This window comes from Alosa sapidissima, chromosome 4, assembly GCF_018492685.1.
Source record: "Alosa sapidissima isolate fAloSap1 chromosome 4, fAloSap1.pri, whole genome shotgun sequence".
In the NCBI taxonomy this organism is placed as follows: domain Eukaryota; kingdom Metazoa; phylum Chordata; class Actinopteri; order Clupeiformes; family Clupeidae; genus Alosa; species Alosa sapidissima.
The window spans coordinates 6,258,268-6,275,000 of record NC_055960.1 but is presented as its reverse complement, the minus strand read 5'-3'; the positions used below and the strand labels follow the sequence as shown (position 1 = coordinate 6,275,000).

Genomic DNA, 16,733 nt, shown 5'->3' with positions numbered 1-16,733 from the left:
AAGCGTGGAAATTGCTCACCTCGCTTTCTCTGATTCACCACTCAAAAGCAGGAATTCTTCACCCCTCAATACCCCCCCCCCCCCCCCCCCCCCACACACACACACACACACACACACAATGCCTCATTGCTTGTGCATTAGACAAATTAACAGCCCTCCTCGTCAACCGATATCTCTTGGTTAGTGAGGGGAACAATGGGCAGTAAAGGACATTGGGACATTTTGGGAGGAAAGCTGAGTGCATTTTATGGGATGGGAGCTGAAGCCTTTAATCTTTGGCATATTGTGTGCCAAGCCTGCTGGCTGAGAGAGAAGAAAGGGAGAGAGGAAGCCAGAGAAGGAGAGGTGGGCCAGGAGAGTCAGAGAAAGAAAGAGGGGAAGAGAGAGGGAGAGATGAAGAGGAGGTAAAGGCCAGGAGGGGAGAGAGAGAGAGAGAGAGAGAGAGACTATGCGCATAGTTAGTTCACTTTGTGTGCGTGGTTTGTCATTAAAAATGTATTTTCCCCTCCTGCTCTATAGAACCTGTGATTTGTAAGGAATCCATGAGCGTGTCATGTAGACATAACTACAGGCCTGAACATATTTTATTATTGGTTCGTGCTGGCAGTAGGTTTTTGTGTCGATATCACATGCATGCATGTGTGTTTGTGTGCTAGTGTGTGTGTGTGTGTGTGTGTGTGTGTGTGTGTGTGTGTGTATGTGTGTGTATCATCAGATTATTCCCACCTTTGTGTTATCTACGGAAGGCAATCTGTACCTGCAGATAAGAGGCCAATACACAACAGCAGAAAGAATGTCAGATTGTCAGAATGTCAGGGGCTTATCAGGTGAGATGCTGCTGTTCACGTGCCCCGGGGGAGAACTTTCAGCACTGTGGCCGTCAAGGTGCAGATACTTACACACTCAGGGTCGAAGGTCAGGGGATGAGGACATCTCTTAGCACCCGTCCAGAATGGCAGCCCCGAGCTGGTCAGCTGAAATCGCACAAATCGCACAGAGAGGCAGAAGGAGAGGGAGAGAGAGAGAGAGAGAGAGAAAGAGCAGAAGGAGAGAGAGAGAGGCAGAAGGAGAGAGAGAAACAGAGAGGCAGAAAGAGAGGGAGAGAGAGAGGCAGAAGGAGAGAGAGAGAGAAAGGCAGAAGGAGAGGGGGAGAAAGAGAGAGAGTGATATGGATAGATCAATGACTAAAAACAGCCAAAAGCAAATGACTGACAGCTGTTAAAAGATTTATGTCAAAGAGTGAAAGAAAAGTCCCACTCTGAATTCATAATAAACTTTGCCTGCAGGGAAAAATAACTTCATAGGAGTGCTACAGAACCACAGTCTCTCTGACTCACTAAGGATTGCATCTTAAAGTATGTTGGCTAACTAACCACTTCAAAATAATCTACAGGGGAGATGTCACACATTAGATAACAACAGTTTGCCCATTCAATGACACCTCAAAGTAGACAACAAAACCAGATCCATGTCTATGGTTGACATGTTAAGGACCTAATGAGACAATAAACACGTCCTTGAGAGTGCTTGTCCCTCTGTGGCCATTTGGTCTGACCAGCTAATGTACCGATCACATGGGCCGTTACTACAGTTTGCTCCCTGATAAAAGAACAGAGGGGGGGCATGACCTGTCAGGAGCCACAGTTATTGGGCCTTTGATCTGGGACGATAGCCCCACAACCACACCAGTGCTTCCCCCCTTAAAGTCCCACAGCACGAAGAGTCTTTATCAGGGCAGGGCCATCTCTACCTGCCTCACTTTCAATGGGGAGCAATCTACAATGCTGTCTTCAACTGTATTCAGTCAATGACTGCTTATCTGGAAAACCTATTCAAGTCTGAGGGCTCTATCAGTGCCACTCAGTCTGTAAGGGTGTCTTCAAACAAGTTTAACCTCATTAACGCCCATTCAATGGGCCTGGACAACAGGACGAGAAAGCGACAGCTGTTGTAAATGGCATCAGAACACATGGTGTTGAGTGGACATATCTTGCTGTATAACATGCTATTTATAAAGACTGTCATTAAAGTCCAACTCTCTGCGCAGACAGTAACTGGAGCCTATTCTCAATAATACTGTATAATCTCATCTCTCATTTCTCAATACCAGCTGCTCCAAGACCACATTTTGCCCCTCTAGTCATTAAAAGTTTTGGGGTGGCTGTTGACTAATATGTGGCTGGTGTCTGTTGTCTGTGGTCCTGATGTTTTAAGGACAACACCAGAGACAAACAAGTGACCGCAAGCTTCCCAACAAAGTCAGGAGTTTCAACACAATTGTCCGAATGACAAGCCCTGAAGTCATCTGGTCTGACTCTGGCTGTCTGTTTGTCTGAGTGGGGATAAAGCTCATTGCTACACGCCTGCTTCCATCCCCAGAGCACAGCTATTTCTCCTGACCTCAGCTTCATCAGATCTATTGGTACATTACATTATGAGACAGGCAGGCTCATTAGGAAAGGACAACACTGTTCATTTCAGATTCACTCAAGCAGATACATTGAGGCAATTGAGTGGACCATCCCATTTACAGTGTGAATGGTATTTACCAGTAGACTCACGTAAGAGTGAATCCACTCTGATACTGAGCTAACGTGCACCGACATGTCAGGAAAGGTCTCCACGGAATGACAGGTGCTGTGGTGGAAGAGGTTTACTGAGGGCCGACAGCAGTTTCCTCATACTTCCTCAGAAACCCGACTGACAAAGAAACCTACTGCACTGACGTGGATGATACTAACAACAACATGTACTCGCATGACCTTTACACAGAGAACAACCAGGGGGTAGCAAGGAACCTGACTAAAACACAGGCAACTCAACTTTTATTAGACAGATCTTAACCGTGTATGATTTAATAAGAGCAGTACAGAGTTACTGATTGAAGGACACAAGGATCACTGTGGAAACAATTAATTGCATGACATTCATTGCCTCCCAATAACAAATTTAAACAAAGGGCACATTCCAAAAACTAGTCCACATTGTTTGATCGTCCCAAAATTCATACCAGTAGTAGTGTTAATATTAACACCTCTCATGAGGCTTGTGTAAAAGGCCTGTTGATTAACACAGACTACTCACTGGCCTAAATGCATACCATCCCCTGTGTTCAGAAGAAGAGAGGATTTTCTGGGTTACCACACAAGGCCCATGACTGCGAAAAACTCACAATGTAACTAATTTCAGCACAAGAACACTAAAACCAAGACAATGACATACTGCCACTGTGAATCCAGTAAGAGAACCATATATGGTTCAAATACAGCAAAGTCATGAGACTAGGTATGTGTGAGCCACCACTAAATGAATGTCTTCCATAAACAGACATAAACTTAGACAAAGGGTGCATCCCAAAACAGTCTATGGCAGCCCAATTCTCCCCCCAAGTAACCCACAGTGTGGCCATAACTCAGAGGAGCACCTTGAATCAGTGCTGAATCTAATGATGCATTTTCAAAAAGCCCGGCTCAGTGAAGGTAAAGCGAAACTGCCAGGACATGTTTTGACAGGCACACAGTGTTTGCAGTGGAATGAATGCAGTGTGTTTGCGAATGTGAGCCAGAGTTCCTCAAAGACCAGCGCAAAGACAGACATCAAGATTTATTTAAACACCACTGCTAGCAAACCAACAGATCTCTACTTGCCTTAAGTCTAAGAGTGCTGCCTGCCAGAGCTCAGAATGTTGGAAACTTCAGAGAGTCTTGTCTGAATCTGGTTGGCTTGATATTTGTGGTTTCAAAGAGATCTTGCTGTGATGTTACAGTGAAATAAGACCTGGGCAGGAATGAATAGATTCACTGGCCTTGGATCTACTACTGTTTTGTCCTTAACTGTCCGCATGGGAGGAGGCTCTGTGCTGTCACTGATCAAAATAGAGAGCAGTCAACAGAACATACAAAACTCCATAGACAATATCGCCACCTAATGGCCAATTATGCTACTCCATTTGAACTCAAACGCCACATCAATCAAATTCAAACCAGCTATCCATGTGTCAACGCAGCTTTGTTTCGTCTATGGTGCCTTATCTCCCCCTATTATATGGAATGGGAGCTACGTAGAGACATGCTATAACTTGGAATTCTACCGGTCCAGGTTCATCAGTGAGTTGGGTCAGAGGCGTCTGGTACCGCATTGGGAGGGAAGCAGTGGAGAAGCTGCCTGATGTCGTGGTTGTAGAGGGTCTCCCAGCTCAGTCGGGCCCAGCGGACACAGTCCTCCCAGCTCTGGGGTCGGAGGTCACCCAGGCTGCCGCTGACGGCCTCCAGCACCTCCAGGGCTTCCGCCTCACCGCGCTGCTCCAAGCGTGACCAGAAGCTGTCATCGCTGCGGAGTCAAGATGACATCATTACAACATTAGTGCTGTTCAAACACCAGATAAGGACTGTTAGACCCAGCAAGAGCCAAAAATAAAGAGTCCAACAGGAAATGGACGGAGCAAATCCTCTGGCTTGGTAGACGACCTTGACATTGAGGACCTCCAGACCTTCTACCCAAGACTGATAAAATACAGTGACAGCCTACAAAAGACTGATCTGGTATTTCATTGCTTAGATAGTACATGCTTACCAAGGGCAAATCTGTTGGACTCTATTGGACACAAATAAGATTCTTTCTTAATCACTGGCGACTAAACACAAGAACGTTTTCTTTGTTCCAAACCAGCCAAATGGAAATAAGTGGAGAGACATCTTCTCCACCCATACATTTAGACCACTGCTTAAATGGCCAGTCTTTAAGGGAAACATTCAACTCATGACAATCAGACATAAGCTTTTTCTTCCTGCCAGCATCCAGAGAGGAAGGCCGTTAAGGGCTTCTGCAGCGATGAGAGCTGATGAGATGAATCCTGGGGAGGTGGGGGGAGGTTGGGGGAGGGGGGCTCATTGATAGGGAGCAGAGGTCGCCCTGCAGCTGCTGGACAGGAAGTACTTGAGCTGCGCCGGTGACAAGACATGGGCGAGGAGACTGGTATCTGTCTGCTACACACACACACACACACACCCCGGCATCCTGGCAGAGTGTGGCAGAGGCCTATAGGGCTCCTCCATAAACAACCAGCGGAGTGAGTGTGTCTAGTATGGAGAGCTGGGGCAGACTCCCCAGCAGAGTCCTGAGTGGTGAGGGGGCCTGGGGCAGGATGTGGAGCCCAAGTTGGCGGCCTGGCTTGTAATACATTCCTCTGGACTGGACATGAGGAACTTGTTAAAACAAACTGCTCTTGGCGCTACAGGATGTGATGTGGTGGTATATAGTGGTGTGTGTGTGTGTGTGTGTGTGTGTGTGTGTGTGTGTGTGTGTGTGTGTGTGTGTGTGTGTGCTAGTGAGAGAGAGAGAGAGAGAGTTGAAAATAAACACTATGTGTGTGGTGTGTGTGTGCTTATACAGCAATATGTTTTCCCCACTTAACACAAATTCCAAATTGTATGAGTGCATGAAAGATGCATGAGCCTACAGTGATATTTGCAAACCTCACCTCAGGTACTGGTTCACATTCTCTGCAGTGTGCTTGAAAATGCCCTCAAACTGGTCTCTGGCCCACTGTAAAACAACCACCACAACACAACATCTCAACATGCCTCCTCGGTCACATAATTAGACCAGAACTACTATACCATAAACATGTCAGTGTTGTACTTCAAAAGGACTAACGTTGTGATGCCACCTGCATGTCGTACCTGCAGAGTATGCTCTATGCGCTGGGGGAAGTTCTTGAGGGTGCAAAGGGGGATGGCAGTGGCCGTGCCTGGGTTGGCAGGGCCGTAGGACTCAGTGAGGCGGGGAACCACCACCACTGTGGAGCCCTTGGTCCCCAGGGTGCCTCCTTCCAGCATGGGCTTCAGGTGCTGCACACAGAGCTTATCCAGGTAGACTCCTAACCAAGGTACATGAGAAGGAGGAGCCATGTTATTCTCTGCAATTGTGACTTGTATTAACTTGTGTTCAGATTGATATGGTATGCTGTGTCCAACATTATGGAATCTCTAACCAGAGAAGAAAGTAACATCATGGAGTTCATACACACCAAGCATATTCCAGTATAGAAGTTATTCACAAGCCAGTTGGTGTATGTGCAAACTGTATGATTCAAATTTAAGCTTATACAACAGCTCATAAATGATAGAATAACACACAGGAACACACCAATTTTTTGTGAAATGATCGTATTTGCTGTCTACTCCAGAGATAAGACCTAGCTAGAAGGGAGCTATAGGCTAACTGGTCTAACCCAACTCCAGTGAATTATGCTAAGCTAGGCTAACAGTATCAGACTGGGTTATTGTATACTCCGAGAAGGTTAAACGTCAATTAAGCTAATTTCCTCAAAATGTTGCCGTGTTCCTTTAAGAGACCTGTCTGGACGTGACCAAGGTAACATTAGAAGGTCATATGCAATTGGCGGCGCGTTTACAGACTGTAGTTGGCAGGCTGTGTAGATGTATGTTCACTCACTGGCATCAACATTATCCAGGGCTGCGGCTACACCATCCAGGCCCCTGAAGAAGCTGAACCCATAAACGCCCTCGCTTTCTGGGCCCAGACGGTTCTGGTGAGCCGTGACATTCAGTGCTGGGTTCATCTCCCGCGCCGCCCGTGTTGCCACCTCAGCTTTCTGCCTCTGAGGATATCAGGGACATGGAGTGAGGAAAGAGAGAGAGAGAGAGAGGCCAGGAAAGAGAGGAAGAAAGAAAAACAGGAATATGGCTTTGCGAAATGTGAAAGGGGGAAACAGAGGTTTACTGATGGTGAAGCAGATGCTGTCTCAAGAGAGGAAGGGCAAATACTGTTATATGTGTCTTAATCTAATCTTCATCTCCACACACTGCTTGAGAGCCCATCAGAAGATTAGCATGTTTACTAGAGGACATTATCACAGAACATATCCTTCTTCAGATGGCATTCCCTAAGTGTTACGCAACAGCAGTTAAGTACTCTTCTAACAGGCTGCATATGCTTGTTGTTCGGAGGCTCGAGAGAACACGAGCAAGCTGTTGATGCCAAGCATCCTCTGAATACCTCAACACATTAGACTATAATGCCGTTAGTGTGTAATGAGAGCAGGAAGGACAGTCATCAATGGGCAGGGACGCTCACACGTCCTTCCCTGCCTGCCGACGGCCTCCCATCAGCCATAAATGCTAGTGACCACTGGCGAGTCACGGGGTCAGTAGCCCACACAGGGCTGAATGCAACAGTGGCGACTTGGTAACAGGACACTGTGGGAGCAGCGACCTCTGACCCCCCGGGTCTGTCCAGGGCCGCTGACCTGCGACCAGGCCCACTTAACCAGGTCAGGCATTTAGTGCCCACAGGCGGGAGGTCTACAGTGTGCTCCAACGCCTCAGGGGTGGTGCTGAGGTGTCTTTTTACCTGGGGCTCAGTTTCGATTCCCACCAAAGTGTGTGGGGATGGATATCACTTGTCTAATTCCTCATCCACCCCCGCATTCCACATCAAGCTAAATGTATCTGATCCATGTCCTAAATCTTCCTATTGAAATGCTGCACTGTATGTAATGCACTCACTCATTGATTATTTTCTTTTTGCCTGTGCGTGTTCACTAAAGTGTAATACCATGGTTACATAAGGGATTGTTCCATAGTTACCGGTAATGACACATGTGGGGATAATCTTTGCTTTCCCACCACGATTTCAGTTCATCTGAGTGTTTGTAAACAGTTCACACAAATATGTGGTGTTTCACAAAAGTAGATAACATAGTAGGTAAAACATGCTTGTGATCTCAACTTGGCCCTTGGTTCGAGATAGTGTTCTGATATCATGGTAGCAATACTTTAAAGATGCAGTCTGTGATTTTAGTGAAGGTTGTGGATTTAAGCTCAAATGCCAATCAAATGACACACATCACTTCCATGCTCCTGAACAAACATGTTGATTGGCTGGAATTGTTTATGCTTGCCCTATTTTCAGAGCCACGACTGAATATAAACACCAGATGTGTTTTTGTTTGTTTTTAGCTCAAAGATAGACCAGACAGCTATTGGACTATGAGGAGAAATGAACTGCCCTTAACAATGTAGTAGAATTAAATATACTGCTCAAAAAAATTAAGGGAACACTTCAATCATATACTGGATCGGTACTCTGACACTGTTTAGTTCTGAACACAGGTAAAACTTTTGAGGCGAGTGTTTTATTTTGCAAGAACTGTCAGACATTCTGTGATTACAGTTTGAGAATGGAGAAAAGGGTGGAAGGTTTTAACAATTGTGGAAAACCTAAGTGTTCCCTTATTTTTTTTGAGCAGTATCAGACAACTAGCATATACCTACTGTATGGCATGAATGTCTTACCCCAATGTCCTGTGACCTAAACAAAAATTGTCGATTCAGATTTGATCGTTCAATGGAGTCCATGTCAGTCACAGTGATGTTCCCACCTTCTCCAGCTCCCAAGCCAATCAAGGCAAAATTCTTTAACAGCTCACAGCCAATGGCACCAGCACCAACCTATCATAGCAAATTAATAATCTTAAAATGTTGCTATTTTAAACCTCTTTCTCAATTTATGTATAATTTCGATAATATACAGTATGGCATTCTAGACTATCTGTTTTGCATTATGAATAACTTCAATGTTGAAAAGTTAATTGATTAACTATATGACTATAAAAAATACATTATAGGCTTAATAAACTTATAACAATCACTAACCACTTACAATCTCTTTCATCAGAAAGCACACATACATATGCACTACTTCAGTATTTCTACAGGGGAAATACCATTTAAACCTCAAGCATTTCCTGTTCCCAGAGGTTAGCCATCAGCAGTAGAGAACAGCTTAACAAAGTGGTCAAAGATTGCCCTCTACTGGGGTATGATTAGAACAACACTCACCAAAAAATATTTCTGTCTGGCCAGCTTCTCCTGAAAGGCTGACCCAAACACAGCAATCTGTCCATCATAACGACACCCTTTCTGGGAGACGGAGAACAAACAGAAAAAACATTCTTCTCATTTATCATCATCACAAGCTACAGACCATAATCTCTCATCAGTGACAGTTTTGTGTTGTTCTAACTACGGCAACTGGAAACAAATCCTTAAATATAGTAGGGATCTTTATAGTAATAAACAAACAAAAGCCTGCTTTTCTTCAGCTTTGATGTGTGTCCACACATCTACTATGACCGTGGCAGTAGAGTGGAGTCCAGATCTTTACAGGTCACTAGCAATGGCATTTTTCAAACCAAACACACGGTCGGCAGATCTGCAGGAATGGAGCTGTGGCCTTCCCTTGCTTTGCCTTGACTAAATGTTGTGTTTGGCTGGGCGTCAGAGAACGCCTAGAATGGGAGCTTGGGCTGTTTGCACAGGCAGAGGAGACAGGAGAAAGGAGAAAGAGGTTCCCGAGTGTGTGAAGTGAACTCACTGGGGCGCACATGTCTTCCGTTAGGGCCTCTTCTTCATCTTCCTCCTCCTCACTCTCCCCGGGCAGGCTCTCCAGAGCGTCAAAATACAGCCACTGATGCAAGGGAGTGAATTTCCCACTGCAGGCCTGAGGCAAACAGGGAAAGGACAGAGTCGGATAGCAAAGGCATTCATGAGTGACTCATCTCTGGACTTTCACACAGCTTTTTTCTTTCAGCAGACACAGTCACAAACACATGTCTGGTATTATAAGCATCAAAGACCATAAGTCACCTTTATTTTGATGTTTGTTGAGTATGTGCATCATATTCTATGTTTTTCATAGTTATAACATTCTCTGAAACAACAATGTTTAAAAAGGTGAAAGTAAAAAAACGTTGTTTTCCACTCTCTCAAAGGTTAAGGTCATATCTCTTCAGGGTCATTGTTGATGTTGTGTTGGTGTTACCTTTATGACCTCTTGGGCCGCCAGTCCTCCAATGAAAGCATTGACAGGGGCAAGGTCACCGCGAGCACACATGGCCAGCTTCCTCACCACGCCTTCATCCAGATTCTCCAGTTGGGATGCCTCGCTCTGTTTTCTTGCCAAGGTCAGCAGCCTATCAGCATCCACCTAGAAAGAGCAGCGTGTCAAAGAGTCATGTTGAAATGTTATTCATTTGATGTTGTTCAAATAGCAAAAGAAAAATAAGACTGAACTCGAGGTATCTAAACCTCAGGCTTTTGTCAATGTTATGTCATATGTCCCTGACCTTTGACCTGGGCTTTGGTAAATTCCCCGTGCCTTTCACAAAGTCATGTAGAGCCTGGAAGGCAATGTGCAGGGTCTTATGGCTCTCCACCTTTCCGTAGTCAGTCGGCACCATAATCTCTGGGTCCCTCAGGGCTTCATCCAGAGCCTTAGGCAGGGATTTCTGAAAGAGAGTCACACAGTCACAATGACTGATTACTTCAAATGATAGAAGTCACTCAACTCATATTAACCACATTAGTACAATGTCTATCATAACCATAACAGTGATGCCCAGTTTATTTCCATTTGAATGCAGATACATACGAATGTTAGAGTCTCTGACTTCTTAACTTCTGTCGCCACTCCACCTTTCTCATAGTCTGAGAAACTTGAGGTGTCGCAAATGCTGAATGAGTAATTATCTGGAAAGAAAATGGCAATACGTTAATGCAGAAATTGTTGAATAAGGAGAGTTTGTTGCATAACCAAAAAGCTACCGTGAACCCGAAACATGGTTGTTTCCTCCTTCATATGCAAATCTCGGACTTTGAAATGACCACCAATGTGAACAAAGACAGAGTGTGACGCCAAACACAGCCTGTGACACAAGCCATTGCTCTGATCACCGCCCGCTTCCACACATTACTTTACCTCTTCGAATTGGAGATACAGGTAGATGTGGCTATAAACCTGTTCGGAGCGGTCCTTGGCTGCAAGTCAGCCAATCAGCTTAAAGGTACACTATGCAGGTTTAGGTATTTTTGGCGACTGCAGAGCTTCCTCTAGAGTTGCGATATATTTATATTTTACTCTGCTATTGTAAATAGCAAATTTCTTGTGACTTATCCCCCTGTACACAGTGAAAATGCTTTTGTTGTGGAGGTGAAGGATTAACAACAGACAAAAACTATCTCCAAGGCAGTGTTTCACGATTCTCGCGAGACTTGGAAGTTGCATGGCCGGTTTTATGCTGTATAGTTTACAAGTTCGTTTACCATCAAATTGGCTTCGTAAAGGTGAAAATCTTGCATAGTGCACCTTTAACACTCACTCAATTATTCATGTGGGTACCAGATGAGCATGACAGACGCAAGATATCAGCTAAAATGGGGCATTCTATTCCCCAGCCTAATTTTAGGTTTGTAAATAAGCTTGTAAAAGTTATTGACCGACGTTGCATTCCTTCTATGTTAACATCAGAGAGCAAGCTAAAATTCTCCTTTCAGCTATTCTTGACCTTTACAGGAAAAGTAGTCTTTCAATTCCTCCACCTAACATCTGAACAATTAAACTCACCTAGCACCTGAACTTCAACAGGTCCACAGCTGTTGAGCTCCTCCATACCCTGCACTCCCGAGAAGGTGACATGCGTGACATAATGACATTTATGCTCCTCTGCGCAGGTGACTTTGCCAGGGTTCCCCTTGAGTGAGAAAATTCAGCATGACATTTTCACAAAATATCTCTTTGCATAACATGACAGTTACCAATGTGGTCCTGACTGTCTACTGTATATCCACTCAAATACACCGTTTCTACATGAGCATGCCAAGACCTAAGGCAACACCTCACATGAACTTTGACTGTACCTGCCTCAGCAAATGCATAAAGAAGATTGTATGTAGCACATTCTGATTATTTTAGATAAGATCAGTGGGAGCTAACACCATGATCATGATCAAAATTTCTATTCAGTGTTTTCACGATACTGTGTCGATACTGTATGGAATTATTATTTATTTATTTATCTTTGGACAACGTAGGCTACCGGTAAGTAAAACGGGAGTGTGTTGCTTATACAGCCACGTAAGCTGCAAAGCACTGCGTGAAACACTAGAAAGGGTGTGTCGCGGTTCTGCCTTTTCACACCGCGACACAGTATCGTGGATATGAGTGTCGCGATTTCGGTTTCGAATCGCAGTTCTGACTTCAGACATATTTTTCACGATTCAGTGTATGTTTTTCTTATGTAACATATCTGTGTCCTATTTAAAGGAAGACAACAAAGAGAGGTAGTCTTTGTCTGACCTTTGTGATGGAGTCAATCAGTGCTGTGAGTGGGGTCTCCCCATCACTGTCTATGACTCTGAACTCTTCTCCAAAATCACAGAACAACTGTCTGTAATAAAACATCCCAAAATACCAGTCAGAGTTTACTCTTGGGACAATTTGTCATGTCTTAGAATATGTGAAAACATGTGTCATTATAGTTTGATGTGTACATTTTAACATTTAGCTAAAATCCACATTTTGATGGCATACTGTACATTGTAATAATACCAATAATACATTTGATTTGTGTTATGCTTTTCAAGACACACAAAGATGCTTGTAATACAGACAACTTAATGATGTCCTGTATAACAGCTCTTTGCTTTGCATCAGTGAAACAATATTAAAATACTAACCCACACAGTCCTCTAGTCTCAGCAACGATAAACTTAATGTTCTTGGAGTGGCAAAATTCTCCAATGTGTTTCTGTTCATCCAGTGACGAATTTGTGAGCACCACAACCTTGAAAGTAAAGTATAGATGTAAGGTCCATGTTTTTAGACATAGGCCAACATTCAATACTCTTATACAACTTATACTCTTATACAATTAGATTGACTCTAATTCACTGCAATGTGTTTTACCATAAATGTTACATAAATCCTATCATATTACAGCAAATCCAATAAAAACGTCTTTGGTTTCCAACACACAGCTTTGGACTTTGAGATTTACTGTCTAGAATAGGGCTGCACAATTAATCGAATTTTAATCACGATCACGATTTTGGATTCCCATGATCAAATTTGCGTGATCGAGCGATATTAAAAATGCGTGCTCTACCCATTGAACCAACCTGGCAACCACATAGAACGCTACAAAACAATGTGCCTGCATGCAGCCTACCAATGACAACTGTTCCCTGCACTGCTCAGCCTGATGCAATGCTCAGTTTGGATGCACTGTGGACTAGTAGCATTATGTAACTATTAGTAGGCTAGTTAGACTATACAAAAAAAACGGCGATCAAAAATGTGGGGCACAGCAGGCCAAGAGCTTGTCCCTCGAAAACGGATCATCCGTTGTTCGAAAATATTTAGGCAAGTGGAGTTAACCAACAACTTAAGCAAAGCAGGGCTCTCAACTCATACCGTGAAACACATCACATGAAACCACACATGCCTTTTTATCACGTTAACTTTTAGTCTGTTTGCTTCCTCCGATATAGCCTATAATAAGAGTTGAGCTAACGACGGGATCCGTGAATTATATTCATGTATTTTATAAGCTACATGTGCAACCTACAATGCATATGCGTTTCAAGACACAGCCTACTCAAAACGAGTGAACAATAATGAAATTGTAGCCTACACGTCAGTGTTTTACATATCAACGAATGACTAAACCAGGGGTGTCCAAACTGCGGCCCGCCACGCACTTTAATCCGGCCCGCCGAGCATTTATTAGTTTATCATAGATCCGGCCCGCCACACTTTAATCTGGCCTGCCAAGCATATAATTAGGTTATCATAGCTAGCTATTTTTTCCCAGGCTACTGCAAACTGCTTTACACTCTTCCTAAAGAACCTTTACAATGTCAATGTCAAAACAGCTTGTTACATCGAGATACATAGTATCTCCATTGCAGCAGATCTAACTATGTTATGCTACTCCATTTAATTGGGAACGCATTTGAGCGTGCACGAGAGAGAGCGCAATGGCAACAGTTCCAATTACTGACCATTTACAAACTGAGTGGGCACAGCACTAGCCATAGGCTATTGAGTGGATCTGGCAAAGGGTCTTAAATTGACAGTGCACCATTTATAAATGAATTAAAAAGCATCAAATTAACAGTATTTCTTAATACTTTGTAATTACTGTGTTGCCGTTAACGTTTCCCCAAATATTAACAAAGTAGCAAGCTGGAAGTTTGGAAGTCATAGTCAATCTGTATTTGCAGTAATTTTGGGGAGTAAATGTGAGGGGAAGAATTTGGGTGAGCCAGATAGCAAGTCCAATATGTTTATGGGAAAAAATATTTTTGTCACTAAAATTAATTAATAATCGTGATAAATAATCGTGATCTCAATATTGATCAAAATAATCGTGATTATCATTTTGGCCATAATCGTGCAGCCCTAGTCCAGAACATTGAATCTGACATGGAAGGCAGCTCTCCATCTGCTGACCTGGAATCTACTGAGAAGGCTTTCATCAAGTGGTCCACTGTGGCTGTCCACTGCCACATGATCATTGAGGTGAGATAAGCTGGTGAGACAGCTCAGGGCCCTGTTCTGACCCAGGTCATCTTCCTTCAAATAAAACTAGGAAGAAGTGTAAAAATGAAATGTAATGCATGTTATAAAATATAACAGCATAAAGAACATTTAATGATAGTGGGTGATTGAAACAGTTTTTTGCCTTTTTAACAAGTATGCAGAACCAATGGCCCTTGTTCAAAATAATGGACACAAATGGATGTGTGCCAAGAGAAATTTGCTGAGAACAGAACAATTTGCTTTCAAAGTTGTGCAAATATGAAGAAAGGTAAGCTGTTTCTCCATCCAATATGAAAAGATCTGTACCTGCACCTGCCTTAATGTTACTATGACCTGAAGAATTGGATTTTATAGGGCACGCGTTCAATATTTACTTACCTGAGAAGACAAATCATACCACTGCACCACTCCCCCATCTTGAACAGTGACTGACCGCACACCGGCCAGGATGACATTCTTGGCTATTTCTACACCAAGCCCACGCATCCCCGAAATAAGAACGTTTGTTTCGCCCATGCGGCGCATCGCATCATGACCTAGAACGGGTCTGGCATGATAGGGGAGAGCAAAAAACAAAAACAAATTGTTATTCATAATGTTACATATCAAGTTTGCTCTACGTGTCTTGGAAGTTTCAACGGAGGGCACTTACAGTTGACGGGAATAAAGCACTTCATCGATGTCCATCTTGTGTTTTATTTCTTGACAAAACGAGGCTGAATTGGCAAGTTAGTTAATAGGGCTATTCTTAACAGTAGCCTCTATAGGGTGTCAGATCAGAAAATCTATTCGTTTTAGCTATTCGTAACTGGAAAACTGACAAGCCTGCTATGGGACAACAGCACAGCCTAGGCTACTTATCTTTCACTTTCATTTTTCTACGCATGTGTTATCTTTTACTGTCTATGTGTTCGCATGAAAGTCTACTTTCGGTTTTTCAAGAACGTTAACCTAAGCTTTCTACCACCTTTCCTACTCAATGTCATGTGGCTTAGCCTAGTATTTGTAAGCGAGAATGGGGACGGTTGCAACAAAGGGCAGCAACAGCTTATTCCTTCAATCAGGAAAGAGCTACAGTAGCCTACTGATATTTATATATAGACAGTAAAAGAAAACCTACAGCACATTCTCAGTTAGCCCTTCCTCCTTCCTGGGAGAAGGCAGCGTCATGTGACCATGCTTTTAGCAAAAAAAAAAAAAGAAAACATTTCAAGGTAAAAGAAGTGTGTGTGTGTGTGTAAAGAAGTGTGTGTGTGTGTGTGTGGGGGGGGGGGGGGGGGGGGGGTATTTTCAGAAATTAAAATAATACTGTTAATAATAGCCCAGCAGGTTTTATCATGGCTGTCAGTGTAGGGAGTAGGGACTGTCCCCCCATTTTGGAGTTCAAATGTACAATAATAATTGACCAAAACATTGTTGTTACTTGTTACCTGAAAATATGTAACAAGTATGTTATGGGTTCAGCTGCAACATTTGACTTTGTCTATTCAAGTATAAATAGTTTGTTACGTAACGTTACGTAAACCAAGGTCCTCACTCATTGTGGTCATTAACAATCCCATGGCACTTATAGCAAAGAGTAGGGGTTCCCTGCTGTCTTGGCAAAATTCCCAACCTGGTTCATTCAATCTGGCCCCTAATCATCCTCCAATGTAATTGGCTCATTCATTCATTCATTCCCTAACACTCCACCTCAAGCTGGTGTGTGGTGAGCGTTCTGGTGCATAATGGCTGTTGAGCATCACCCAGGTGGGTGTAATGTAACATATTAGTGGTGGTTAGTGAAGTTCCCCTTTCACCGTGAAGTGCTTTGGGTGTCTTGGAAAATGCTATACAAATGCAATGTGTTGTTTGTTGTCTATTCACAGAAAGAAATCTTGCTACCTGCCAAGTCAGCCTCCAGAGGCACTAGGAATTTAAACGTGAAAGCAATTTTGCAGAAGGCCTACTTCAATATTTCAGACTTTATGTTGTCCTTCCACCACAAGTCATTCAGGATTTTTGCTGGTTGTTGTACTGTAATATGCATTTCACTGTTATAACTATTCAGTCATCCATTTGTTTCCTGTATCCATGCATTGCATTGTGCACCAGGCCAGTAGATGGAGCTCTGTATCTGTGCTTGACTTTTTCCATGGGTATTATTCACTTTCTGGGCCAAGCCATAGGCATCCTTCTCAAATCAAGTTGGACGTAGCCGCAAAATGACCTTTGGAGTCATTCAGGTGAATAATTAACTGTGAGTGTTTATATGTGTTTATGTGTGTGTGACAGTGAGAGAGAGGCTGTCTGTGCTCAGACATGGTCAGTATTTTAAGGACTGGAAA

At 43.4% G+C, this 16,733-nt stretch overlaps 1 protein-coding gene across 1 annotated transcript in view; it reads right to left on the bottom strand.

Annotated features, from left to right (window-relative positions):
* The window catches only part of uba7 (ubiquitin-like modifier activating enzyme 7), a 59,605-nt gene extending 44,135 nt beyond the window's left edge, over positions 1-15,470 (bottom strand). The window contains exons 1-17 of the mRNA XM_042090636.1: positions 15,059-15,470; positions 14,785-14,953; positions 14,317-14,451; positions 12,540-12,646; positions 12,160-12,250; positions 11,428-11,554; positions 10,456-10,553; positions 10,151-10,312; positions 9,847-10,011; positions 9,400-9,525; positions 8,865-8,945; positions 8,319-8,474; positions 6,457-6,622; positions 5,682-5,878; positions 5,480-5,544; positions 4,134-4,329; positions 900-974 (exon numbers count right to left, since the gene is read on the bottom strand). Of these exons, the coding sequence (XP_041946570.1) occupies positions 900-974; positions 4,134-4,329; positions 5,480-5,544; positions 5,682-5,878; positions 6,457-6,622; positions 8,319-8,474; positions 8,865-8,945; positions 9,400-9,525; positions 9,847-10,011; positions 10,151-10,312; positions 10,456-10,553; positions 11,428-11,554; positions 12,160-12,250; positions 12,540-12,646; positions 14,317-14,451; positions 14,785-14,953; positions 15,059-15,093 (2,151 nt within the window). The 5' untranslated portion in view covers positions 15,094-15,470. The remainder of the gene's footprint in view (positions 1-899; positions 975-4,133; positions 4,330-5,479; positions 5,545-5,681; positions 5,879-6,456; positions 6,623-8,318; positions 8,475-8,864; positions 8,946-9,399; positions 9,526-9,846; positions 10,012-10,150; positions 10,313-10,455; positions 10,554-11,427; positions 11,555-12,159; positions 12,251-12,539; positions 12,647-14,316; positions 14,452-14,784; positions 14,954-15,058) is intronic.
* Between the last annotated feature and the right edge of the window lie 1,263 nt (positions 15,471-16,733).